Below are 26,826 nucleotides of genomic sequence, written 5' to 3' on the forward strand. Positions count from 1 at the left end.
GATGCCAAAATAGCTTAAAAAGAAATATTCAAACTCCCTTTCCCTGCAGTAGGTGAGACCACTCTGACATCCTGATCTCCTAGTCTTTCTTCAAAGCCTTGGGCTACTAATCTCGCTTTGGCCTTATATGTGCCATCTGGGAGAACCTTTTTGTACAGATCCATCTGTGAGATAAAGCTGTCAGGTATTTCAGAATATACCCCAAATTCCTTCCAACTTTTTAACTCTTTCCATTTGTCCTCCTTTATTAGCTTACTTTCCAATTTATTAGCAGCTACTAGAATCTGTCATAAGGACATCTATTGAGATTGCTAGCTTGCTCTCTAGTCCTCCTTGTTAAGCTACGGCCTCTACTCACATTCCTCTCCCTTTCTGGACTGCTACTGTATGATTGTCCTCCCATGCGACCAGAACTCTGTTCGACCACTTTCTGGTCCACTGTCAGAACTCATACTGCGCTTTCTGGGTTTCTACATCTTTACCTCAGTTTGCCAATCGATAGGTCTTGTCTCCTGTCCTTCATCCTGCACATTTAGCCAATGTTTGTATTTACTAGTGGCCTTTCCTGCTCTCCCTATGATGGTGGCATCCTTCCACACACTGGATCCTTCTGGCATGTTTGTTACCCTTGTTCCTACTTTGGGTAATTGCTCTGTTGGACATATAGCGTTGTCCTGTACCTCTATTATTTTATGCATAGTCAGTGTCTGCCGTTGTCTGCTCCTCATAACTACCCAGTGTTTATGTGAAGTGTATGGTGCCTCTTTGATTTCTATGTCTTGTTCAGAATCTGAAAAGGTATAGTCAGTACCAATTAACTGTGAAGAATGTACCCCAACAGTTTGATTACTGTGTTGCACAATTACTACTTTCCCATCACCCCCTATAACCTTGCCAGGTCCTTTCCACTCTTTCTAGCCTTCCCTCTTATAATATACCATATCTCCTTGTCTAAACTGTATTCCTGACGGTCTTATGCAGTGCCGTAGGGCCTGCCGAATTTTCTCGACACCTCAGCTTTAATGAAAGCTTTTCTGCCCGCATGCAAAGCGTTTAGATGAGCAGAAAAAGTTGAGCTAATGCTAGTCCCTTCTAGAGCAGGGGGAGCATCGGACAACACCAAAGGTAACTTTGGATTTTTTCCGTACACCAACTGATACAGACTGTACCCCCCAACCATTTGCAGAGAGTTCTTTGTGTGCACCACCCATGCTAGTGCCATTTGCAGTTTACAAACTGATTGATCAGTTAATATTTTATGTAACATGCCATCTATTACAGCATGGTTTCTTTCACAAAGACCATTACTAAACGGGCTCTCAGCTGCAGTGTGCATAACTATGATGTTTAAATTTTCACACATATCTCAAAATTCCTCATTGGCAAATTCCCCATCATTATCTGTGATGAACTTCGTTGGTGTTTCTACCCATTTCTCCATGACCTTATCGACAATGGTCCTTTTGTCTTTACTATGTATCACAGTGGATAGACTAAATCCTACTCTTTTCCCAAACTTTCAACTCCATTGTCACTGCATTGTTAAACTCCCTGGCTAGTGGCAAGCTCACAACAGGTCGCGGTGGTGTCTTGCGATATTTAAGACAAATTTCACACTCAGCAGTGACTTGTTCAATAAGATCATCATATCTTTTTTCGACCACTCCCACATCTCGAAGCAGAGTCTTCAGTTTCTGTGGCGCCGGATGTGCAAACTGTCTATGTAATTTCTAAATTATCTTCTTGTCCACCAAATTCTTATTCTCAGCAGTTAACAAAACTTCATGAACTTTTTGATGAGAAATCTCTGGCTTCCTTAGTGGCAAGCAGTAATGGCCTGACCGAGTAAAATGCAGATCCACATTTTTCCCCAAACACGACTGCTCTATCATTCTTCATATCTAGCGTCATCTGAGGCGCCTTCATTGCAAATCGACTCAACAATAGCGGTATCTCACTAGAAACCACATCAGTACTGATAAACAGATTGATCCCTGCTATCTTACCATGGAGGACCACCCTTTTGGAGGTTGTTAATGTATTGTCATCTTCGAACTGGAAGCAGGTAGAGCTTTTATACTCCTTGACCTTCCACCGGTCTACCTCATCGAGAGACTCCAGATAGCAGTCAAGCCAGTCCATGCCGCACACTGTACAAGTGCAACCACTGTTCAGAACTGCACAGTTGAAGGAATCTACCATCAAGATACTCATCACTGGATTCAAACTCTGATCAATACAATTCCTTCATGGCAGTCACCATCATCATTTGCAGTTTCAGATAAATCAGTCTCGTGGGTCACTTCAAAAACACGATTCCTTTGCTGTGGGTGGTTCATTGCGTTATGGTACTGGGAATCACACCGAAAATTCCACTGAACCATTCCCCATGCATTTTTTGGGTTTAAACGTCTACGGTCACCATCCCAGACACACTTTGTCCAGACTTTCAAATTGGCAAGGGTTATGACCATTTTCAGACCTCTTGTCATTAACCTCATCTTTGTATTGGAATCTTCACCTAATATTTGGTCAACCATAAAATTTGGTCACCATTGAATCCTCTATCTTTTGTTTTACAGCATAGTTGTTCGCATTTGCTGAAAAAGTGGCAGGGAACGACTGTTTCCCCAGAAATATTTTCAGGGCAGCAGCCATTTGATCTAAGAGAGATTCTTTCCCCCAGAACTGAACCCCTGTTAGTACTAAAAGACTATCAACATGGGAAATGCAAGCACAGTCCAGTAATTTAAATGCTAATACCAATTCTGGAATTTCAAGTTCAAATCACTGTAGTTTCCTGTACTAATTATCAAAATCCATGATATGTTCTTCCATGGACTGATCATCTGATTTCCTAAACCTACCAAAGATCATCCAAGCTTCATACACTTGCAATAACTCATCCTTTTTGCAGAACTTATCCAAAAATTGTATCAAACGATTTAATCCCTCTTCATGATCCAAAACATCCACTTTCCACTCTGAAAATACTTTACTCCTTTTGGTTGGTAATGATAACACCAAAGCCATACCTTGCTTCTTCCAGGGTATAGCAGTAACCCAGGTCCATATTTCAACTTCAGCCTTCCATTGCTGATAAGGTTCAGAGTCAGAAAAAATTGGTGGATAGTCAAAGCTTGCAATTTTGCACCATCCTTCTGCCATTCCATAACTTAAATTGTTAGCAACAGTACACTTCTTTTCCCTCAGAGGACTGAGACAGAAAGCTTCATATACAGCAATCAATCAGCAAAGCTTAAAGTTCATCCTCTGCTACCATGTTACTCACAATAAGAGGTTGTTGTGGTGGAAGAATTAATCCAGGCTGGTCTCTGAGTTAAAGCTGGTTTATTTCCAAGACAACTCCTCAGTACTACTAATTTCCTAGTCGTTTCCACACAAAGTGTTCGAGCTGTACCTTTTTATTCTATTTAGATGGGATAATTAATGCCCATCACCTGTTTAACTAGCAATTGGTTTTAACAAGATGATTGCTATATTAATAGAGGCAGTCCAGAGAAGGTTCACTATGTTGATCCTGGGTATGGAGGGATTTTCTTATGAGGAGAGGTTGAGTAGGTTGGGCTCGTGCTCATTGGAGTTTAGAAGAATGCGAGGTGACCTTATTGAAACATATAAAATTCTTAGGAGGATTAACAGGGTGGATGCTGAGAGGTTGTTTCCCCTTGTGGGAGAGTCTAGGACCAGAGGGCAAAATCTCAGAGTAAGGGGTCACCCATTTAAGACAGAGATAAGGAGGAATTTCTTCCTCTCAGAGGGTAGTGAATCTGTGGAATTCTTTACCGCAGAGGACTGTAGAGACTGGGTCGTTAAGTATATTCAAGGCTGAGATAGACAGACTTTTAATCAGTAAGGGAATCAAGGGTTGTGGGGAAAAGGCAGGAAAGTGGAGTTAAGGACTATCAGATCAGCCATGATCTCATTGAATGGCGGAGCAGACTCGATGGTCCCAATGGCCTACTTCTGCTCCTACATCTTATGGTTTTATGGGCTCTTAACTCTGGTGTGTTGAGAGAGTGACAAAGGGTGATCAATTTAAAAATAACATTTTAAATGGAGAGGCGAGAGGTTAGGTGAAGTTTCTGTATACAGGGTTATTGGACCATGAAATCCTTTCTTAGGGAGTAGTTGAGACTGATAAATGCATCTTTTAAAGGAAAATGGGTAAGTAGGTCCAAGGATGACACAGAGCTATGAGGAAAGAGTGAGGCAGTGGGATTAGTTTTGCATTGCTGTAGCAAAGAGCTGACACAAGCCACAATGGGACGTATGACCTCCTTCTGTACTGTAAATGTCTGTGGTTCTATGGTTTATCACTGAAATGTCATTTTCTCTCTCCTCCCTAAGTCTTTTTATCACAGCTTCTCATCTTCTCTGAAATAAAATCCTATTTGGTTTTCCTTTTGCCACCTCATATTGCTCAGAGATTTTATTGAATGACAATTATTCCAAGGGTTCTTTCTTGATCTGTTATCCTTAACCGGTAATCGTACATGGTTGAAACATGCCTGAAGTTTCCTGACACCACTCACAACCACCCCCACCACACCACCCCCCAACATTGCCACAAGTAGACTGGTTCACCTAAGACTTCTAGATTGCACTGTGGGCCTTTAAAATAATTCATCCCTGGAACATTTCCATGTCAGCTGAGAATTTAAGAACTACTCCATTCAAGACCTTAAGAATCAGAATCACAGAATTGTTACAGTGCAGAAGGAGGCCATTCAGCCCATTGTGTCTGCACCCGCTCTCCAAATGAGCTTAGTGCCATTCTCCTGCCTTCTCCCTATTATGCTACGCATTGTTCCTCTTGAAATAAGTCTAATGCCCTTTTGAATGCCTCAATTGAAACTACCTCCACCACACTCTCAGACAGTGCATTCCAGACCTTAACCACTCACTGCGTGAAAAAACATTTCTCCCGTCACTTTTGCTTCTTTTGCAAATTACTTTAAATCTGTACCCTCTCGTTCTTGATCCTGTCATGAGTGAGAACAAATTCTCCCTGTCTACTCTGTCCTGTCCCCTCATGATTTTGAAGATTTTGAATACCTCTATCAAATCTCCTCTTGGCCTTCTCTTCTCCAAGGAAAACAGTCCTAACTACTCCAATCTATCTTCGTACCTGAAGTTCCTCATCCCTGGAACCAATTTTGTGAATCTTTAAATAAATCAGTAATGCAAACGATTAATGGTTCAACCAGAATTTTATCCAGTTAAACTTTTGGTTGACTAAAGCCATAATTTTCAACCTCTAGCAACACCAGTATTGTCACCGATTCCATGCTCCTTTCTTCCTATGCTGCTCACTTAGGCTGGATCGAGCTGACTGCAACTTTGATGTTTTATCAAATCCAGACAGACCCAGAAATGAGCTTTAGACCTTTTTCATGCTCATCAACAAGGCTGTTTACTTTCACCTCTGCAACCGTACTTGCTTCTGCTCCTACCATTGTCCCACTGTTACTGAAGCCCATACTCTCATATTTGCGATCCTTCGGATGTGATCTCTTCAGTGTCCTCCTTCAAACATCCTGCCGTTTACTCTCCGCTAATTCCAAATTGTCCAAAGGTCCTGCCTACTCATCATCCCCATTCGCACTGACCTATTTGCTTGCCGTCCCCCAGAGGACCAGCTTTAAAATCCTCACATATATTAATATCCTACTAAGCCTCACCATTATACCTTTGCAACCTTCTCGAGCCTTACTTTCTGATCTCTTCTAGGTTCCCGCTTTCTATTTTTCTTCAGGAGATTTTTCTGTCCTTATCCTAGCTGATTCCAAATTTAGGGAAGAATACTATCTTTTCTCCTTTCATGAGTGCTTAGTTGAAGGAAGTGTAGATTTTATGTGACAAAAACAGAATTAAAAATAAATAATTGATTCAGATGTTGATGGCCATATAAAAGTTATGAGAACTATTATTTCTAAAGCAGATACAAGTTGCTAACTGTTTAAAAACTTATGCTGCTCTAATACATGCATGATAATTGTCTGTTTAGATATATTAGGAGTGAGAGGCTTACACTCTGGATGAATCATACATTGGAAGTGAGACTTCTCCACTTGGCTGGAGATAAAAGTCCACTTGACTGCCTCTGGTCATTAAACTGTCACACTAGGTGAATATTGCCCTATCTCACCAATGCAGATTCATTCCTGCACCCAAATTATCCTGATACAAACAGAAAATGCTGGAAAAAGCTCAGCAGGTTAGGCATCATCTGTGTAGAGAGAGAAACAGAGTTAACATTTCAGTGTGTGACCTTTTATCATAATTGGGAAAAGTTAGAGATGTAATAGGTTTTGAGCAAGGGATGGGTGGGACAGGGACAAATGGAAGGCCTGTGGTAGAGTGGAAAACAGGAGGGACTGAATGACAGAAGTTTTAGTCCTCCAAGGCCAAAGAGAGTGGGGATAGGGCAAGAAAAGAAACAAAAAAACAAAAGATGTGCCTAGAGCAGGTGTGCTGCTGACTGAAAGGAAAAAACCAAAACAAGCAAAGGAAACAAAATGGTATTGAAAACAGAACTAGACTGACAGTAAATTGCTGCTTCTCTTAGGAAGGAATGTTTGGGGCCTTGGATGATGTGGAGAGCAGAAGTAAAAAGGCAGGTGTAACATCTCCTGCATTTGCTTGAATAGGTGCCATGGGTGTGTTGGGGTGACAGAGGAGCGGACTAGGGTATCGTGGAGGGAACAGTCCCTACGAATGCTGAAAGGGGAGGGGAACATGTGTTTGGCAGTGGCATCATGCTGGAGGTCAGGGAAATGGCAGAAAATGATTTGTTGAACATGGAGAATGGTGGGGTGGAAGGTGAGGACAAGAGGAACCCTATCAAGGTTCTGGGAGAGAGAGGAAGGGACGAGAGCAGAAGTATGGGAAATATGGTGGACACAGTTGAGAGCCCTGTCAACCATAGTGGGGGAGTCCTCGGTTGAGGGACAAAAAAAGGACATCTCAGAAGCACTGTTGTGGAAGGTTGCATCATCGGAACAGTTGTGATAGAGGCAGAGGAATTGGGAATGGAATGGCATGGAGTCCTTAGAGGGGAGGTAGTGGGCTTATAATGAATATTATTTGATAGCCGAAGCCAGAACATGTAAGAATGGGAAGGGAAGAGTCTGAGATGGACCATGGAAACTGAGAGAAGAGTAGAAATTGGAAGCAAAGTTGGAGAAGTTTTCCAATTCAGGGCAAGAGCAGGAGATGCACCATTTCCATCACCTTTACTGTGCTGTCACTACCAAACACATCTTTCCCTTTCAGCATTCCAAAGGGACTGTTCCCTCCGTGGTACCCTGCCCATTCCTCAGTAGCCCATAACACCCCATCCCCTTCCCATGGCACCTTTCCATGCAAATGCAAGAGATGTATCACCCTTTTACCACCTCTCTCCTCACTATGTAAGGCCCCAAACACTCTGTCCAGATGAAGCAGTGATTGTGGCATTGGGGAGACAAAGTATGGATTGGATCTCTGCTTTGTGGCACACCACCGCTCTGTCCGCAAGCATGACCCCGAAGTTCCAGTGGCTTGTCATTTTAATTTTCCACCTTGCTCTCACGCTGACATCTTAGTGCCTGCTGCACTGTTGCAGTGAAGCTCAAAGTAAGCTCCAGGAACAACATCCCTTCTTTTACTTAGGCACTTTACAGCCTTCTGGACTCAACATTGTGTTCAACAATTTCAGACTGTAAACTCTGTCCTCCATTTTGTTTCGTTTTCTTTGTTTTTTTTTCTTTCAGTCAGCAGCAGACTTGCTCCGGGCACATCTTTCGTTTTTATCTTTTCTTGCCCTGTATCCGTTCTCTTTGGCTCTGGAGGACTAATTTTTCTATCATTCAGTCTCTCTTTTCTCCCAACCTATCAGAGACTTTTCTATCTCCTTGTCCCACCCACCCCTTGTTTAAAACCAATTACATCTCTAACTTTTCCCAGTTCTGGTGAAAGGTTACAGACCTGAAATGTTAACTTTGTTTTTCTCCCTACATAGATGCTGCCTAATCTGCTAAGTTTTTTCCAGCATTTTCTCTTTCTATTTCAGATTTCCAGCATCTGCAGCATTCTACTTCTCGATTATCCCAATACATGTTTAATTAGCACATTCTACATTCAGCACAGTGGCAAAAGAACATTAATAGCATTGCCTGAGAGCAACTCCATAATAGAACATCAGCAATTGTACAAATCTCTCAATTTCTATAATCCCTTTCCCCCATAGCAGAATTAAGTCTCAAGTCATGTTGGCGTAATGATGTTACTAAAATTAGACATTTGTTGAGAGTTACTTGTACTTTTTATTAAAACCCTTTTGCTTTTGCTATAGTGCAAGGCTTTCCTGAACTTGGCATCTATTCTGCAAACCAGGACATCATAGTGGAAAAATCACTCAAACTACAGCATTTTCCATGGGAATTGAACCTGGCGTTTTTTGGCTTGTCTTATACAGGGTGATGCTTTTACCCACAATGCATCATGGGTGCTTGGGATCATTGTGAAGCTGGCGGCAATGGAATCGAAATATTTGTTTGTAGCATTTTTGTTTAATGTTGTCCTGAATCCATATTTTGATTATTTTGCAGTGATGTATTATTCAAAAGCAGCAAATAACTGCCAGAAGTTGTACAGCACCTTTTGGTGCATTTAGTGTCTAACTCAAACATGCGCCGAGTGACATATACTATGACGGCGATTTTCGGTGCCTGTTGGCATCGGGTGTGCTCGGTGATGTGAGCGGGCAATATTGTAAGAAGGCCAAAAATTGGTCTCACGCCGTCGTGAAACCAGTTTGTGATCATCCGTTCTGCCTGTGGGGGTGGGGCACGTTTCCTGCCATTGGACATCAGGAGCCGCATTACATTACATCTGCATATCATTATAAGCCCAGCCCACTGGAATCGTTAACACACACACACTACCCCGCCCCCCCCCCAACCTTGCTGGACTGTCTGCCCACGTTGATATTCACAACAGTATATAAGAGGCGTGCACTTGGCGGCTGCTCTTTGAGGGTTACTCAGAGGTGAGTACACAGAAACGTTGTGGAGCACTCGCCAAGGTCGCCTGTTGGACTTCAAGATTGAGGCGCGGGGGGGTGGGGGGGGAGGGCTGCCCTGTGGTTGAGATGACTTTGCGGCGGGGCGTCAAGGCTGCCCTGCGGTTGAGACGACTTGTCAGGGGATGCAAGGGCTGCCCTGCAGTTGAGGCACGTTGGGGGTAGAGGCAAGGCTGCCTGTGGTTGAATCGACTTGGGGAGGGGGTGGGGGGTAAGGGCTGCCCTGCGATTGAAGCAACTTGGCAAGGGGAGGTGGGAGCAAGGGCTACACTGCGGTTGAAGGTAGCGCACAAGCTCGTGCGGGGTGGGTGGGGGTTGGTGGGCAAGGTTGAAAAAAGTGACCTTTCCTCTGCAGCTGAGACAGTTCAGGCACGGCCACATTGATATAATTGGAGTTGGGCCTCTATCTACTATGTCCACTCAAGCAAAACTAGAGGCATCTAAGTGCCACCCAGTGCTCCAGAGCTTTTCACCCCTTGGGCACAGACTGCAAACTAATGAGCGTTTTAGTGGACTGCAGAACAGCTGGACAACTGGGTACGTTGTACAATCTCCTTGGCCATGGAGCAGTCACTGGTGCAGGTGCTCACAGCCCCATGCCATGTCATCATCCCTATTTGGACCAGTCCCCCCATGGTTCAAGCCAACAGTGCAGCTTTGTGGTGTGGGTTAGGAGAATACCTGCACCTGAGCTGAGAGCACAGCATGCAGTCCAATGGGCAAAGCTTCTGCCAATCGGTCGGGTGGAGGTGGGTGAGGTTTTGGCAAGTCATGCAGCGCACTAATCTCTGGCCATCAAAGTGGCGGCCAGCACTCTCCGGGATGCGTACAGAGGCCTTCAGACCTAACCGAGAGAGGTTCCTAGTACACCTACTCTAACCCATGATCTCTTTCTTTCATCCTGCAGGGTCATGGAGCCTGGTGACCTAGCTATATGCTTCATGGCTTACAGAGAGCGAAGACAATGGAGAAGAAAGTGACTGAGGCGCCTGGCCGTGTAGAAGGAGGAGCAGCATCCTCTGGAAGAAGGGGCGGCTGGGGCTCCTGCACACGCTGCCAAAGAGCCACAGCAAGTTGTTGCTGGTTGGCACCTAGCTAGACCCAGGGTCTATAGATGCCGCCTTTCATGCCTCCAGATGACCGAGAACCAGTGTTGCCGAAGACTGCGCATATCTAGGAAACTGGTTGGTCACATCTGCCAGCTGCTGCAGGATTTGGGGACATGTAGGGCATCCACTGTCAGTGGCTGTGAAAGTGACAGCGGCGCTCAATTTCTATACCAGTGGCTCCTTTCAGGGCTCCACAGGTGACCCCTGGGATCTCACAAGCCTCCACCCACAAATGCATCCATGAGATCATGAATGCCATCTTCACGAGGGCACACAAGTTTGTGCATTTCACCTGGGACCAGGAGAACCAGGACGCAAGAGCGATTGGATTTGCCCAGATCTCGGGTTTCCCACAGGTGCAGGGTGCCATCAACTGCACTCACGTGCTGCTCTGTCGCAACACGCGGTCAACTATGTCAACCACAAGGGATTCCATTTGCTGAATGTGCAGCTGGTGTGTGAGACCACCACAAACACATCCTGCAGGTCTGTGCAAGGTTTCCAGGGAATATGCACGGCTCCCACATTCTCACTCAGTCACAGATCCCTGAGATCTTACAGGGTCCACAGAAGCTGCAGGGATGGCTCCTCGTGGACAAGGGCTACCCACAGAGGACGTGACTGATGACACCCCTGTGGGGGCCTCGGACTGCAGCAGAGCAAAGGTATAACTAGGCTCATGCTGTAACTCGCAACTTGATGGAGCAGACCACCGGGATGCTGAAAATTAGTTTCCGGTGCCTAGACTGGTCTGGTGGAGCCCTGCAATATAGTCCACAGAGGGTGTCATACATCGTTGTTGTCTGCTGCGCCCTTTACAGCCTGGCACTGCAATGGGGAGAGGAGCTGGCTGAGCAGGAGCTGGAGGTCACCCCCGATGAGGAGGATGCTGACAGGGTTGAGGGTGAAGAGGCCCTCGAAAGTGACGATGATAGGGATGAGGCCCCCGCACTGGCCAGACCAGGCAGGCATGCTCGGGAGGCCTTCATAGCTGCTAGATTTGTGGATGATGATGACGACACGCAGTGAAGAGGCACCATAAGATTCTCACATTGCACCTATGAACATTTGACTCCAGTCTGGCTCATGGCAACGCACAAACCCTCTGTGATAACGCTCTTGTCACGGAGATGCAGTGGAGGCCCTAATAGTCAATTGATTGCTGGAGGATGATGACGACATACAGTGAGGACGCTCCATAGATCTTCACATAGCTTATGAGAATGTGCGACTCCTGTCTGGCCGAGGGCAGCTCGCTTGCACTCTGTGATAAGGGTCATATCATAGAGACACAGCCATGAAACTTTAAAAGCATCTGATCCTTTGTCCGCCTTCAGCACCCGAGCCCTTAAGGGGCACAGTGTCACTGGTCACAGATGCTGAAGAGATGGGGGCAGCCCCATGTTAAAGGTGCTGAGAGCACACACAGAGAATGACGGCACTCTGTGACGCCTGCCCACAATATTCTGGCAGCAATGACAAGCACCGTTGAGATGCAGGCATCAGGAATGTGTCTAGGGAATGAGAGGCCAGACCATCACTTTGGTCTGAAGGCTGCACAAAGCACAGGGAAGAGGCCATGGACTGAGACACCAGCCTTTACCTTTGCAGAAGGATTTCACATCTGAGTGACAGGAAGACTGCTCATCAGAACAAGGAGCCATAGGCAGGGAGACACTCCAGGGAGTTTATTGACAATAGTGAACGGTATGTACAAGTGATGAACACCTGTGCCCAGGCTGTGCAGCTACATCATCTTCACTTTCCAAACCCTGCCACAGCAGAGGTGGAGGCAGCCTGCTGACTGCTATGCCCTGTCTATGATGACTTTGGTGGACGCCCTCTGGAGGGCCGAGATCTGGAGGGCCCCGACCTGCTTTTGGGGTCCTGCTGTGTGGCTGTGGCACCCTCCTTGGCCTGTGGAGCTGGAGCTGCTGAGGTCGCAGGAAGAGGGGATTTGGATGGGCCGGACACTCCCGGAGTCACCTGGATGGATGGCCCTGGGGGTACACCTGCTGGTCCTCCTCACTGTGGGTGCCCATGGTCCCTGGCTGTCTCCTTGAGGACATGTGGTAGCTGGAGTGAGATTGAGCTGCCCCGCGCCTCTCTCGCGTACACACTGTTGGAGGCCAACTATGGCGTCAGCGATGGAGTTGAGCCTGCACAGCAGTGCAGGAGTGATATCTTGGACCAAGGTCTCCATGGTGCCCTTCATCCTACCAACATTGACCTCGGTGCATTGGCATGCTGGCGCTATCATCTCAGCCTGAAGGTGGACGGCCTCCTCCATCGTGTCCTTCCTGATGTTCCTGAGCTTGCTTTTGTAGCTCCTGCAACTGTGACATGACCGAGTCCAGATCGAGGCTGGTCACCTGACTCGGACTCAGCATATATCTGGTCTCCAGAAGTCCTCCAAGTGCCGGACACCTTGGAAGTCCCTGCCGCTGCCTGCTGTGGATCAGACAGTGTGATGTGCTTGCCATATTGTGATCCCGAGGGTACTGTGAAACTCGGTCCCACCGAGGTGTGTGTCTCTGCACTGATGGAGGGTGTGGATGAGTGCTGTGATGGAACTTAAAGATGGTGCCTCCGGATTCCTCATCAGAGGTTTCTTTGGGGCTTGATTGGAGGCTGGATCGTGGACTCCGTTGGCTGTTTGGCAGATGTGCCTGCGAAAGCAAGGAGAGATAATTAATGCACGGCAGTGGACTGTGAAACAGTACACGTTAGTCACAGCAGGTTGTCTGATGGATGTTGCAATGCTGGATTCTCACTTGGTAGAGCACCGTTGACCTCAACTTCAGCACAGGAACGATCCAGATTGTCGCTGACCAGCTTTTCAAAATCCATGAAGACTTTGATTTCAGACATTCCTCCACTGGTCTGTGACCTCTCCCTCTTATTGTATGCCAGCTTGTCCTGCATGAATAGAGATGGAGAGAGTGCAAGCAGGATACCTGCCAGGCCAGATGATAAGTATGCCTGGCATGTATGGGTGGTGAGTAGTCCCATGGACAGGGTGAGGATAATGAAGGTGTGTGTCAGAGAGTGAATGATGATGTTCCTTGAACTGGCAGTGAGTGAGGGCCCTGTGGATGTGTGATGTGTTTGTGAGTGTGAGAGTTGAGAGTGATAAGAGGCGTAACTTGACCTGGCGGAATAGAGATCATTCATCCTCTTGCGGCACTGGGTAGTTGTCCTCTTTTGAAGGGCTTTGGCACTGACCACCGCTGCCAGCACCTCCTAAACCTGGTTGGTCACGTTGCTGTCCATCCTGCGGCCAGAGCGGGGGTAGAGGACACCACAGCGAGCCTCCACGGCATCCAAAAGGCACTCGATGGACACATCATTGAACCTGGGGGCTGCAGTCTTTTTGCCTTTCAGGGCCATATCGTCTTTGCAGCAGTCATGGGCTGAAAGCACTGAGGTATGCGCGCGGCTGGACTTTAAATATGGTGCCTGGCATGATGAAGTGGCGAAGTGATAGCATGGTGGGCAATTGAGAGCCTGCCTGCGATGGAAACGGTGTGTTTCCCAGGAATGCATAATTAATGCGACGGGTTTGGGACAATATGGCGTGAAAAGCCACCGTTGCGGCCAGTGGATAAAATGTTGTTTGACCCGCCCGTTACCAAACTTAGTGGAAATCTGGGATGATTCCGCCCTATGTCTTTTTAATTTCTGGCTGTATGAAGTGTTGGTTGAATCTTTTCCTTCTGCTAGATAGATTTTATATTTTTAAATGCGTTCTTTTTTACGTGCACTTTCTTCAAACTATGTTGAATTCAAGCACTGGCAACATCAGCAGCCAGCCACAGAGGCTTGGGGTGTACCAGCTGGCAGGAAGCGTGCAAAGATACACTTGGGGTAGGAGTGTCAGAGACAGATTGGTGTGGGAGTGTTAATGAAAAACAGAGAACTTTGGCGGTGTGGAATGGGAGTCAGGTGTTGTTGAGGAAAGACGTCTTCTGGGTAACTGATATTTGAGTGATGAATATAGGGAAGAGGGATTTTAAAGAAGCAAAAGGATATTGTTTCTGCCATGTAGATAGCACTAGAGCGAGAAAAAATTGAGGTATACTTATAGTACAAGGCAACATATGCAGGGATAAAACATGTGGTTTACTTAGCTCCTGCAGGGATGTAAGCGCTTAATGGAACAGCATCCATTCTCCAGTGCGTAGAGACATGACTGCAATAAAAGAATGTCAAAAAAAGACATTTCCTTTCAGTTAGCTGAGTGCAAAGCATTTTCTCTTCTGTAGGTCATAATGCTCATTTGGAGAGCCGGTGCAGACACGATGGGCTGAATGGCCTCCTTCTGTGCCGTTAAAATTCTTTGATTCTGTGAATTCTGTGATTCATTTTGTGGTTTCTTTGGCTGATTATCTAGTTCTTCCCTGGTTTTGCCCAAAGAGCTTTCCATATCTATCCCACCAATTCACACCTTTTTAAAATCATTGAATAATAGGGTGCTACAGCAGAGAAATCGGCATTTGGCCAATTGTGCCTTTGCTGGCTCTTCAGTAGATATATTCAATTTGTCTTACTCACAAGATTACAAGAAATAGTAAATCATAAGGCCTATTGATCCTGCTCTACCATTCAGTACAATCATGGCTGATTTTGGCTTCAACTCCACTTTCCCGCCTGCTCCCCATATCTTTTCTTTCCCTGAGAGGCAAAAAATCTGTCTATTCTCACAACTCACTAGGGATAGTGTGCAGTAATATCAAGCCTCACTGTTCTTCAAGCTGCAACAAATGTGAAAAGTTTGGCCAAACCACTGGATTTTCCCAATTCCAACTAACTGTTTAATTTAGGTTAACAGAATATGAGCACCAGGTTTGTAAACTTAATAAATAAATAAATAACTGTTTGTTGAACAAACTAGTCTTTAACTAGTGGCAAAAGAAAGAAATATGAACTGTGAACTTCTAGCTTTTCAACATCTCTATTGTTGATTTTCCCCTTTTCCTCTTGACAGGGGTTATCAGAGAAAGCAGGTTACAAAGATGTGAGGAATAGCCAGCTAGCTATTATGGCAGAATTGCTGGAATCTTACAAACACAGGAGTGAGAGGTTTCAGGTCTTTCCTCTTTTCAGGCAAGGAGCTGTTCTGCCTGCACTGTTACCATATAAAACCCTGGCCACCTGGTTAGGAGCCAATTAAAATGCTGTCATCAGGCAGTTCCCCTTAGTCCAGAACCCCTTTCCGGCACCATCCTGTTCTCTTATGGCACCCTATGTTCCAGGATAGCAACATTGTAGATACCCCTTATCCTACTCCAGTGAACATGTCTTTCAACTGCAGCCATGGTAGTTTTTTAAAGCCACAGTGCAAGAAAAATAAAAAAATAGGTTCTTTACACTATCCTAGCCTTAAATGTTTGCAACAATGGAGCATTCACAATTCTGAGAGAGAGAATTCCAAAGATTCACAACCTTTTCTCCTCATCCAAGTCCTGAATGATTGTCTCCTTATCCTGAGACTGTACCCCCAACCAGTGGAAACAATCTCTCAGCGCCCACCCTATAAAGAGCCTTCAGAATCTTGTGTGCTTCTATGAGATCACCTCATTCTTCTAAATTGCGGATAGTACAAGCTCAATTTATGCAGCCTCACATGGCAGAACAACCTCATCCCAGGGACCCATTTAATTAACCTTCACTGTACCAGTATATGATGGGGGAGCTCAGCACATTAGTGCAAAACATAAGACTGAAACATTTACTACAATCTTCAGCCAAAAGTGCCGAGTGGATGATCCATCTCGGCCTCCTCCGGAGGTCCCCAGCATTACAGATGCCAGTCTTCAGCCAATTCGATGCACATCACGTGATATCAATAAACGGCTGAAGGCACTGGATAGTGCAAAGGCTGTGGGGCCTGACAATATTCCGGCAATAGTACTGAAGGTTTGTGCTTCAGAACTTGCCGCACCGCTAGCCAAACTGTTCCAGTACAACTACAACACTGGCATCTACCTGGCTATGTGGAAAATTGCCCAGGTATGTCCTGTACACAAAAACTAGGACAAATCCAACCCGGCCAATTACCACCCCTTTAGCCTACTCTCGATCATCAGTAAAGTAATGGAGGGAGTCATCAACAGTGCTATCAATCGGCACTTGCTTAGCGATAACCTGCTCACTGACTCCCAGTTTGGATTTCGCCAGGCCACTCAGCTCCTGACCTCATAACAGCCCTGGTTCAAACATGGACAAAAGAGCTGAACTCCCAAGGTGAAGTGAGAGTGACTGCCCTTGACATCAAGGCCACATTTGACCGAGTGTGACATCAAGGAGCCCTAGCAAAGCTGGAGTCAATGGGAATCAGGGGGAAATCTCTCCGCTGGTTGGAGTCATACCTGGCACAAAGGAAGATGGTTGTGGTTTTTGAAAGTCAGTCATTTCAGCTGCAGGACATCACTGCAGGAGTTCCTCAGGGTAGTGTCGTAGGCCCAACCATCTTTAACTGCTTCATCCTTCCTTCCATCATAAGGTCAGAAGTGGGGATGTTCGCTGATGATTGCACAATGTTCAGCACCATTCGCAACTCCTCAGATACTGAAGCAGTCCATGTCCAAATTCAGCAAGTCCCGGACAATATCCAGGCTTGAGCTGACAAATGGCAAGTAACATTCGCGCCACACAAATGTCAGGCAATGACCATCTCCAGCAAGAGAGAATCTAAGTACCGTCCCCTGATGTTCAATGGCATTACCATCACTGAATCCCCCACCATCAACAATCTGGGGCTTACCATTGACCAGAAACTGAACTGGACTAGCCATATAAATACTGTGGCTACAAGAGCAGGTGAGAGGTTAGGAATCCTGTGATGAGTAACTCACCTCCTGACTCCCCAAAGCCTGTCCACCATCTACATTGCACAAGTCAGGAGTGCGATGGAATACTCCCCACTTGCCTGGATGAGTGCAGCTCCCACTGCACTCAAGAAGCTTGGCACCGTCCTGGACAAAGCAGCCCGCGTGATTGGCACCACATCCACAAACATTCACTCCCTCCACCACCAATGCACAGTGGCAGCAGTGTGTACCATCTACAAGTTGCACTGCAGGAATTCACCAAGGCTCCTTAGACAGCACCTTCCAAACCCATGACCACTGCCATCTAGAAGGACAAGGGCAGCAGATAGATGGGAACACCACCGCCTGGAAGTTCCCCTCCAAGTCACTCACTGTCCAGACTTGGAAATATATCGCTGTTCCTTCACAGTTGCTGGGTTAAAATCCTGGAACTCCATTCCTAACGGCACTGTGGGTGTACCTACACCACATGGACTGCAGTGGTTCAAGAAGGCAGCTCACCACCACCTTCTCAAGGGCAACCAGCGATGAGCAATAAATGCTGGCCCAGCCAGCGAAGCCCACATCCCGTGAATGAATAAATAAAAATACAAGATCATTCCCCTGCTCTTTTTTGCCATAGCCCTGCTTCATTACTACTTCCAGACTAATCTGTCTCTGATCCATGCCCAATATTTTTCCTTCCAAGTATTTTCTAATTTTCATTTGAATGTTTCCATTGAAACTGCTTCCACCACTTCCAGTCAGTGTGTTCCAGATCAGAGCAACTCACTACATTTAAAAAGTATCCTTCTGCAATTGGCAGAAGACTCAAAGACCAAATCTCTTTCCGCTGGTTACTGATCCTTCTACGCCCTCCTTGTAATAGAAGTCCCTGATCCCTGGTATTATTCTAGGGCAACGGTAGTATACTGGTAATGTTACTGGTAATTCAGAGGCCTGGACTTGTGCTCCAGAGAAATGGGTCCAAATCCCACCACAGTAGCTGTAGGAATTTAAATTCAATTAACTAATACATTTACAATTTGCATTTAAAATGCTTTTCTCACGAATTAATAATGATATGAAACTACTGGAAAAAAATTAATTGTTTCACGAATATCCTCCAGGGAAGGAAATCTGCTATCTTTATCCAGTCTGGCCTTCCTGTGACTTCCTACCCACAGCAATATGGCTGGCTCTTAACTGTCTTCTGAAATGGCCCCATAAGCCATTCAGCTATACAAAACTGCTACAGAAAAGTCGAATAAGGATAAAACCGGACAGATGACCTGGCGTTGACTGAGGCAGCAGAACAGAGAGGTACACACTGCCCAGTCAATCCTGCAATGTCTTCTTGCTGGACTTGTGTAAGAGCGATGAGCTGCTGCATGATATATATGACACAGTTCGTCCTCACGGCTCGCTGCGTCCGCGTATGTATGGACTGCCCAAGATGCACAAAAGTGATGTCCCTTTATGCCTTACCTTACCTATGACTGGTTCTGCACAGCATGAATTGGCCAAATGGTTGGGTGAGTTGTTCCAACCAGTTTTCCAGATACATGGTGAAGGATTCCTTCACATTTGTGAAGACCATACAGAACTTGCATATTGATAGCGATACTGTGTCCATGTGCTCATTGGATATTGCTAGTCTATTCACCAATGTTCCACTTAAGGAACCCATAGATATTTGTGCTGCAGCACTATACCATGGTGGTCTAGACCCGTCACCATAGCATGAATCAGTATTCATTGAGCTTATGAACTCGGCAACTTGCGCATTTGAGTTCAGCTTTGACGACACCATGTATGACCAAATAGATGGTTTTGCCATGGGATCCCCTCTAGGCCCAGCTCTCGCAAACATCTTTATTGGGTTCCATGAGAAATGTGTCTTCGATGGAATGACACCAAACCTCCTCCCACTTGCACATTTCCGAGATGTGGACGATACGCTTGCTATATTTGAGTCTGTAACGGCATGTAATAATTTCCTTGCATGTCGTAATGGGCACCATCCTGCACTCAAATTTACCTTGAAATGGAGCAGTCAAATGAACTCCCTTTTCTTGACATACCAGTTGAGAAATCTGCCAGGGGTTTATCTACCAAGGGCTACAGTAAGCCTATCCTCATTGGTCAATACAAGTGTTGGGGTTCTTACAGTTCCACGTGCTGTAAGATTGGCCTTATCAACAACTTCGTAAATAGGGCCCAAGCCATTTGCTCACCATGTATTCCTGATGCTGAAATAGAGCGAAGCAGAGACATCCTGCGGGATAATGGCTACCCTGATCAGATTATTTCACGCTGTACATTGCGCAAAGTCATAACAGGCCTAAGGCTGTCACTTTTGCCCCTGAAAAGTGCCCAGTCTACCTCAGATTACCCTGGAAGGGCAAGATATCTCAAAAATTTGAGGAACAGGTGAAGCTAGCTGTTTCACACTGCTATATTCAGTAGCAGCACGAGTGGTATTCGCCACTAACAGGATGCTGCTGTCAAGCCAAAAAGACATTTTGCCTCGCACACAAATGAGTAACGTGAATTTCAGTGCCAGTGTGATGCTAGATACTTAGGTCCCAAAGACTGGTAGATCGTATCAAAAAGCATGTCCCTTCTGCTGTTCGCAGTGGGCAAGGTACAGACCGTACTCAACCAGCCTGTGCTTGCAAAGCTCAAAACATAGTGTCCAACATTAGATGTGATTCTGAGATTGGACAACATTTGCTAAATAATCCTCAGTGTGCTAAAAAAATTACGCCAACAGCCAATTTAAGGTTGTCATTTGGGCTTGCAGTGTGGCACATTTGCGTGTACTTGAAGCTGCATATATTAATACACAGGCCCTGTTCTTCACAAACTGAAAGAACATATACACACATTGCGCCTGTTTCAGCTAAACTAAATAAGTAATACCCATTCGCTGGTTCATTCCTCAGGGTAATGCCTTGACCAATCAGAGTTAAGCTGCCTGGTTTAAATTGCAAACAATGCTCAGCAGTTAACTGTCAGTCACCATTAAGTGGTGTATTCTCCATGGCAACGCCTCTACAGAGTCCACTTGCCAACCAATCAGCACTCTCTTTTCTCATATAGTATAAAGTTGTTGCTTCCCCTGACATTGGTATCCTTGTGAATGTCCTGTTGAATGCAAGTCGAAAAACTTCGACAGAATTCTTTTTTCAGCAATACTCAAAGTTGTCTTCGTTTTCATCTGAAGACTTGTACCAAAATTGAGAGAGCTGTCCCATAGACTAGTCAAGCAATAGCCAGGACTGTGTGGCACTATTACTGTGCTAAAAGGGATAGATTCAGAACAGATCTAGCAGCTCAAAACTAGGCATCTATGAGGTGCTGTGGGCCATCATCAGTAGCAGAATTGTATTTAATCACAATCTACAATTTCATGGCCCAGCACATCCCTCACTCTACCATTACAATCGAGCCAGGGGACCAACCCTCGTTCAATGAGGAGTATAGAAGACCATGCTGGGGCATCACTGGGCATACATAAGAATGAGTTGGCAACCTAGTGAAGCTTCAACACAGGACTCCATGCATGCTAAACAGTGGAGGCAGCACACTATAGACAGAGCTAAGTAATCTCATAACCAACACATAAGATCAAAGATCTGCAGGCCTGCTATTTCCAGTCATGAATGGCAATGGATAATTAAACAATTAACCAGAGAAGTAGTCTCCAAAAACATTCTGATCCGCAATGATTAAGAAGCCCAGCTTTTTGAGCATTTGCATTTTGCAACCACCTTAAGCCAGAAGGGCCAAGTGGATGATTCATCTCTGCTTCCTTCTGAGGTCCCCTTCATTGTAGATGCTAGTCTGCAGGCAATCCAACTCCTTGTGATATGAAGAAATGGCTTAAGGTACTCGATACAACAAAGACTATGGGCCCTGACAATATCTGTCTATAGCATTGAAGACGTGTGCTCCAGAACTAGTCGCACCCTTAGCCAAGCTGCTCCAGAATAGCTATAACATTGGTATCTACTGACATATGCAAAATTTCCCAGGTATGTCCTGACGATAAAAAAACACTTGCTCAACAATAGCTTTTGACATTGCAACCTTGGTCCAAACAAAAGAGCTGAACTCCTGAGGTGAGTGAGAGTGACTGCCCTTGCCATTGAAGCAACATTTGACCAAGTGTGGCATCAAGGAGCCCTAGCAAAATTGCAATCAGTGGGGAATCAGGGGAATAACACTCCACTGGTTGGAGTCATACCTAGCATAAAGGAAGATGTCCGTGGTTGTTGGAGGTTAATCACTTCAGCCCCAGGACATTGCTGCAGGAGTTCCTCAGGGTAGTGTCCTAGGCTCAACCATCTTTTGACTGCTTCATCAATGGCGACCTTTCCTCTATCATAAGGTCAGAACTGGGTACGTTTGCTGATTGCACAGTGTTCAGTACCATTTGTAACTCCTCAGATACTGAAACAATCTGTGCCAATGTGCAGCAAGAACTGGACAACATTCAGGTTCGATCTGATAAGTGGCAAGAATCTAACCATCTCCCCTTGACATTCAGCAGCATTACCATCGCTGAATCCCTCACAGTCAAGGTCCTGAGGGTCCCTGTTGACCAGAAACTTACCTGGACCAGCTATATAAATACTGTAGTTACAAGAGCAGGTCAGAGGCTGGGAATTCTATGGCGAGTTACTCGCCTCCTGACTTGCTAAAGCCTGTCCACAAGGCACAAGTCAGATGTGTGAAGGAATACTGTCCACTTTGCTGGATGAGTACAGCTCCAACACCACTTAGGAAGCTCAATACCATCCAGGACAAAAGGAAGAAGATTGGCACCCCATCGACAACCTTCAACATTCATTCCCTCCACCACCAGTGCGAACTAGCTACAGTGTGTACCACCTGAAAGGTGCACTGCAGCAACTCACCAAACCTCCTTCAATAGCACATTCTAAACCCGTGACCTCTACTGCCTAAAGGACAAGGACAGCAGGCGCATGGAAACACAACCACCTGCAAGTTCGCCCCCAAGCCATACACCATCCTGATTTGGCACTATACTGCTGTTCCTTCAATGTCACTGCATGAAAATCATGTTTTCAAATCCTCTCATAGTGTCATCATGCCCTATCTATGTATTTTCCTCCAACCCTATAAGCCTTTGAAATCTCTGTACTCCAATTCTGCTGTCCTGTGTATCCCTGATTTTAATTGCTGTACCATTGGTGGTTGTACTTTCTTTTGCCTTGGCCCTCAGCTCTGCAGTTGTCTCCCTAAAGCCTTCTGCCTCTCTTTTGAGATGCTTCTAAAAACCCACCTCTCTTTCCTCATTTCTTCTCCTCTGATTTGGTGCCAAAAATGTTTTAATTGATATTGCTCTGGTTTTAGTGCCTTAGGACATTTTACAACATTAAATGTGCTATACAAATGTAAGCTATTGTCACCTTCAAAGATTTGTGTGCCTACACCCCAAGGTATCTCTGTTTCTCTACCCCTTGAAAATTGTACCATTTTTTTCATATAGTTTCTACTTATTCTTCCTACCAAAATGTGTCACTTCACACTTAGAAGTTAAATTTCATCAGCCAAAACACCTGTCTGTTTACGCCTCCTGAAGCCCATTTCTTTTCTCCTCATTGTTTACTACATTTCTGAGTTTGTCATCTGCAAACTTTGAAATTATGACCATTATACCTTAATCTAAGTCATTAATATGTACCAAAAAGAGTAGTGATCCTAAAACCAACCATGGGGAACTCTACCATATAATATATCTCTCTCCAGCCTGAAATATAACCATTCACCACTAGATTTCTGTCCCTTTTCTAATTTGTCTCTATGCTGATACTGTTCCTTTAAGCTCATGGGTTTTAATTTTGCTAATAAGTCTCTTCTGTGGCACTTTGTTAAATGCCTTTTAGTCCATGAAAACAACATCAACAACACTACCCTCATCAACTTTTTTTATTTCATTAAACATTTTGATCCTTTTTAAAATTCAAAATTTCACATATTAGTATTTTTTTCATAGTGTGTTGCTTTTAGGTCTGGAACTGTCTTTGTTCCCTCTCTTCCAATATCTATGTGTACGCATGGCGACCATGACAGAGTCACCTTCACTACATTGATGTTTGAAGCAGCATTTGAAGCTCTACCACACAGTTTAGAGATGCAAAGCCTGCTTCAGATGCCTCTCCAAATAGGTGCTGTGTTAGAATACCTAGAGGAAAAAGGAATTAGATGACTCCTTCCATCTCATAGCTATGGCTGCTTCTGACCATGCCAGGTGGTAAGATGGTCTGCCAAGATGGTCACATTGAGGTAGCCAAAGTCATACGACATGGACTGGCAGTTAAAATTGAATTTAAGCTACTTGACCCCATTGTTTTCAACTTCTTGACATAACTCTTAAACTAAAGCACATTGTGACTTAAGAATTTCACTTGTTGTGAAGATTTATTCAATTATATTCGACCTTTTGTATGGATTGATTTTGGTTTCACCTCTTCTGCAGTAAAGCAATAGGGTTTATTTATAATGTCTTACTGAATTGACTTATTCCCATTAGATAAATAAAAAAACCTTCAGACACTGCAGTATTTTCACAGTAAATGGCAGCTGTTTGAAATGCTCAAAGCTTCCGCTAAATTGAGCTGATTTCCTGAACAAAATTAAAATAAAATGTCTGGTGAAGCATTGCTTTTGTTCAGCGTAAGGAGCAAGTAAGATACAGCTGGGAATGCCTTAACTGGCTCAATACAGCAGACAACTGTCCCTGGTCAGTTAGACTGTAAAAACGTGTACATATACCTTTATTGATTATGGAGGCATTTTCCTCCAGATAATTATTCTCTATATTTGTAGTATCCCCATCACTTATTTATCTTGCAGCATATTCAGCAGATTATTTGGCAGAAGATACAGAGCCGCATCTAATCACATACGCGGTCTGTTCTGTTATTGCCTATCCAGCGGCTTCAGCAATAACTTAATGTAAAAATAAAAGCTTGCTAAATATTTTTTTTTTTCCATTTGGGTGCTTCCTTTTCATCTGAGAACACTGGACAACCTTTTCCTCTGAGGTGTGACGGGACTACCTTTACCCTCTGAGGACATTTGGGGGCAGCCTTTTTCTCTTTTTGGGGTGTGGAGGGACTATCTTCTTCCTTTTGGGGGCAGCCTTTTCCCCTTTCTGGAGGTAGTTCATATATGTCTCATCAATCCCAGGGTGACATTGTCTCCATGCAACCTCATAGAATTTGCTGGCTTCAGTCTTGACATGATATATGTGTGAGGATTATTTTGAAAACTGAGCGAATCAATCTCTGCTGGTCGTTAATGCATAAATATGAGGTGCCCGATCTTGGAGCTTGTTGGAGAGGAAAAGCTGACACAGACTGACTCAATCTACTGAATCATGCCTCCTGTCTAACAATTGTAGATGCAGTGCTGGTGGCTGTGGAAACATCTCACTCCCAGATCCTTCCAAATTCAACTTGGATGCATTTGGTTTTATGAGGCATTGGTAGGTTGGGATGCAAAGAGGGAATATTTGTGCACTGAAGCTCCAAGGTATTGAATGTTCGAATAGGATTTTATTAGCATTATTCTCCACAGAAGTAGAAGGGAGGCTTGTTTTATTGTGTAGTCACCCCCAGCCTCTAGTTCCTGAAATGAGATGCACTGTTAGGACTGAGTTGGGATATGGTTTGTCAAAGTGACAGGAAAAGAAAGTCATTACTGTATCTCTCCCCTCCTTATTCCCCATCAACCCAACAAAAAATTCGGTCACGAAGAGCAGTGGAAGTGCTTTACCATTTAATCACCTGTTATAGGTCAAAAAAAGGGTTGAAAATGCATTAAAGGTTTACTTATTATTAATTGCTTCAACCTTTCTGCTTTGTATGTGGACTTGTTTGCTTACTACCTGTAATGTAGCAAAATATTTTTGACCTGCATTTTTCTTCACAATTAGTAGATTATTAATCAAGCATATGGAATACTGGGCTCTATAAACTGAGACAAAGGCTGGAATTTTCCAGCCCCAGGTTCCCCCACGGCAGAGCCGGTGAGCATTGAAATCGCCGTTCACATTGGCGGGACCGGAAGATCTCGCCAGCATGAGCGGCTGGAAAATTCCGGCCATAGAGTCCAAAAGCTAGCAGGTTATGCTAAATTGATATAGAAAATCTAGTTTGACTCCAGCTGGAGTGTTATGTCCAATACATCAGGAAGGACGTGAAGGCTTTGGGGAGGATGCAGAAGAGATTTACTAGAATGGTTCAGAATGATGAATTACAGTTCTGTGAATGGACTGGAGAAGCTGGGATTGTCCTCCATAGATCAGAGAAAACTAAGAGGGGATTTGATAGAGCTATTTAAAATCATGAAGGGTTTAGTTTGAGTAAATAAAGAGAAACTGTTTCCATGGCTGAAGAGTTGAAGACCAGAGGGCACAGATTTAAGGTGATTGGCAAAATAACTAGAGGTGACATAAGGAAAAGCTTTTTACGCAATGGTTAGAATTTGCAATGTGCTGCCTTATAGGGTGTTAGAAACAGATTCAACAGTGTCCTTCAAAAAGGAATTGGATAAATACTTGAAAGAGAAAACATTGCAGGGAAATGGAGAAAAAAATGAGGGAGTGGGGCAAACTGGATTGTCATTTGCAAGAGCTGGCACTGAGTCAATGGGTCGAATGGCTTCTTTCTGCGCTATACTATTCTGTGGTTCTAACATTGTCCTCCCTCACCTATTTGCCTCCTTCAGTGCAAACAGTTGCAATTAATGCCGCTGCATTCATTGTATTAATTTTCTACTATCTTGGAGGAGGAGGGGCGAGAATGGGGTAGAAAAAGGAAGGAAGCTGCAGGTTTGTAAATGGGGGAATGTAGAGGAGTCATGACCTCCAAATCCTTGGTTAAATCCCTATTTAGGGCTATTGTCTTGATCCTACAGTGTGTTCGGTGAGACTCGACTAAGGTTTATGCGCTCTGGGAGATGAAAATAGCTACTTTTCTAGGTCAATTTTTTATGATCGATCCCCTTAAGAGTTTGGTTTGTGCCTCAGTACAGTTGTATAGGTGTCATTTACCTCTCAAGTAACTAGGTGGCCATTCTTTGTGTGAATGTACCAAAAGGATCTTCAAAGCCAAGCATCTCCTGTCCTCATTCAGCATCTACACACCTGCACTCATACCAAAATTCACCAGAGAAGATGAGGAGCAGGAGCTTTGTTTACTTACCCACCTTGCCCCGCACCCCTGATACTTCCTTAACTAAAGGTTCCTGACACTGATTATAGTGCCTCAGATTAGCTAATTTAGCACAGGCTGGGAAATCAAGCCCAGAACCACCTTGATTTGTTTGGCTTGCTCGCCTGCTGTGCCATTGGGAAAGTGCATGTTGATTGCTTCACAAAATAATCTGTGCTTTACTATTTTAATTTGGACATAAGCGAAAACAGTTTTGATTTAAATCTGTAAACCAACTCCCATTTTGCCTTCCAGCTCAATCCTGTCGTATATAGCGAATTTGCTCGAGAACGAAATCTCCATATTTCTTTGATCAAGCGCTTATCACAGCTCTACCCACCTGATTTCTGCTGTCATATATCACTAGCAGAACAGTACAGATCACATGAAGTCATCATCAGGTATTGCTGAAACTTTTCAGCTAGTATGTTGAATGTTTTATTTGAATATGCATTTAATTGTGGTAATATACCTGAGCTTGTAGATTTGTCAAACCGCTTGACAGTATGTCATGTCAGATTGTTCTTGCGCCGGTTTGAGAGATCTGGTTACCATTATTAATACTT

The 26,826-nt window shown here is 44.7% G+C and overlaps 1 protein-coding gene across 5 annotated transcripts in view; it reads left to right on the top strand.

The window, feature by feature from the left end:
• The window catches only part of LOC144690711 (putative helicase with zinc finger domain), a 453,895-nt gene that overhangs the window by 167,881 nt on the left and 259,188 nt on the right, over window positions 1-26,826 (top strand). For all 5 annotated transcript variants that reach the window (XM_078558475.1, XM_078558473.1, XM_078558477.1 and 2 more), the window contains one exon: window positions 26,516-26,661. In XM_078558475.1, coding sequence (XP_078414601.1) covers window positions 26,516-26,661 — 146 coding nt within the window. The remainder of the gene's footprint in view (window positions 1-26,515; window positions 26,662-26,826) is intronic.

This window comes from Cetorhinus maximus, chromosome 15 (genome assembly GCF_964194155.1).
Source record: "Cetorhinus maximus chromosome 15, sCetMax3.hap1.1, whole genome shotgun sequence".
In the NCBI taxonomy this organism is placed as follows: domain Eukaryota; kingdom Metazoa; phylum Chordata; class Chondrichthyes; order Lamniformes; family Cetorhinidae; genus Cetorhinus; species Cetorhinus maximus.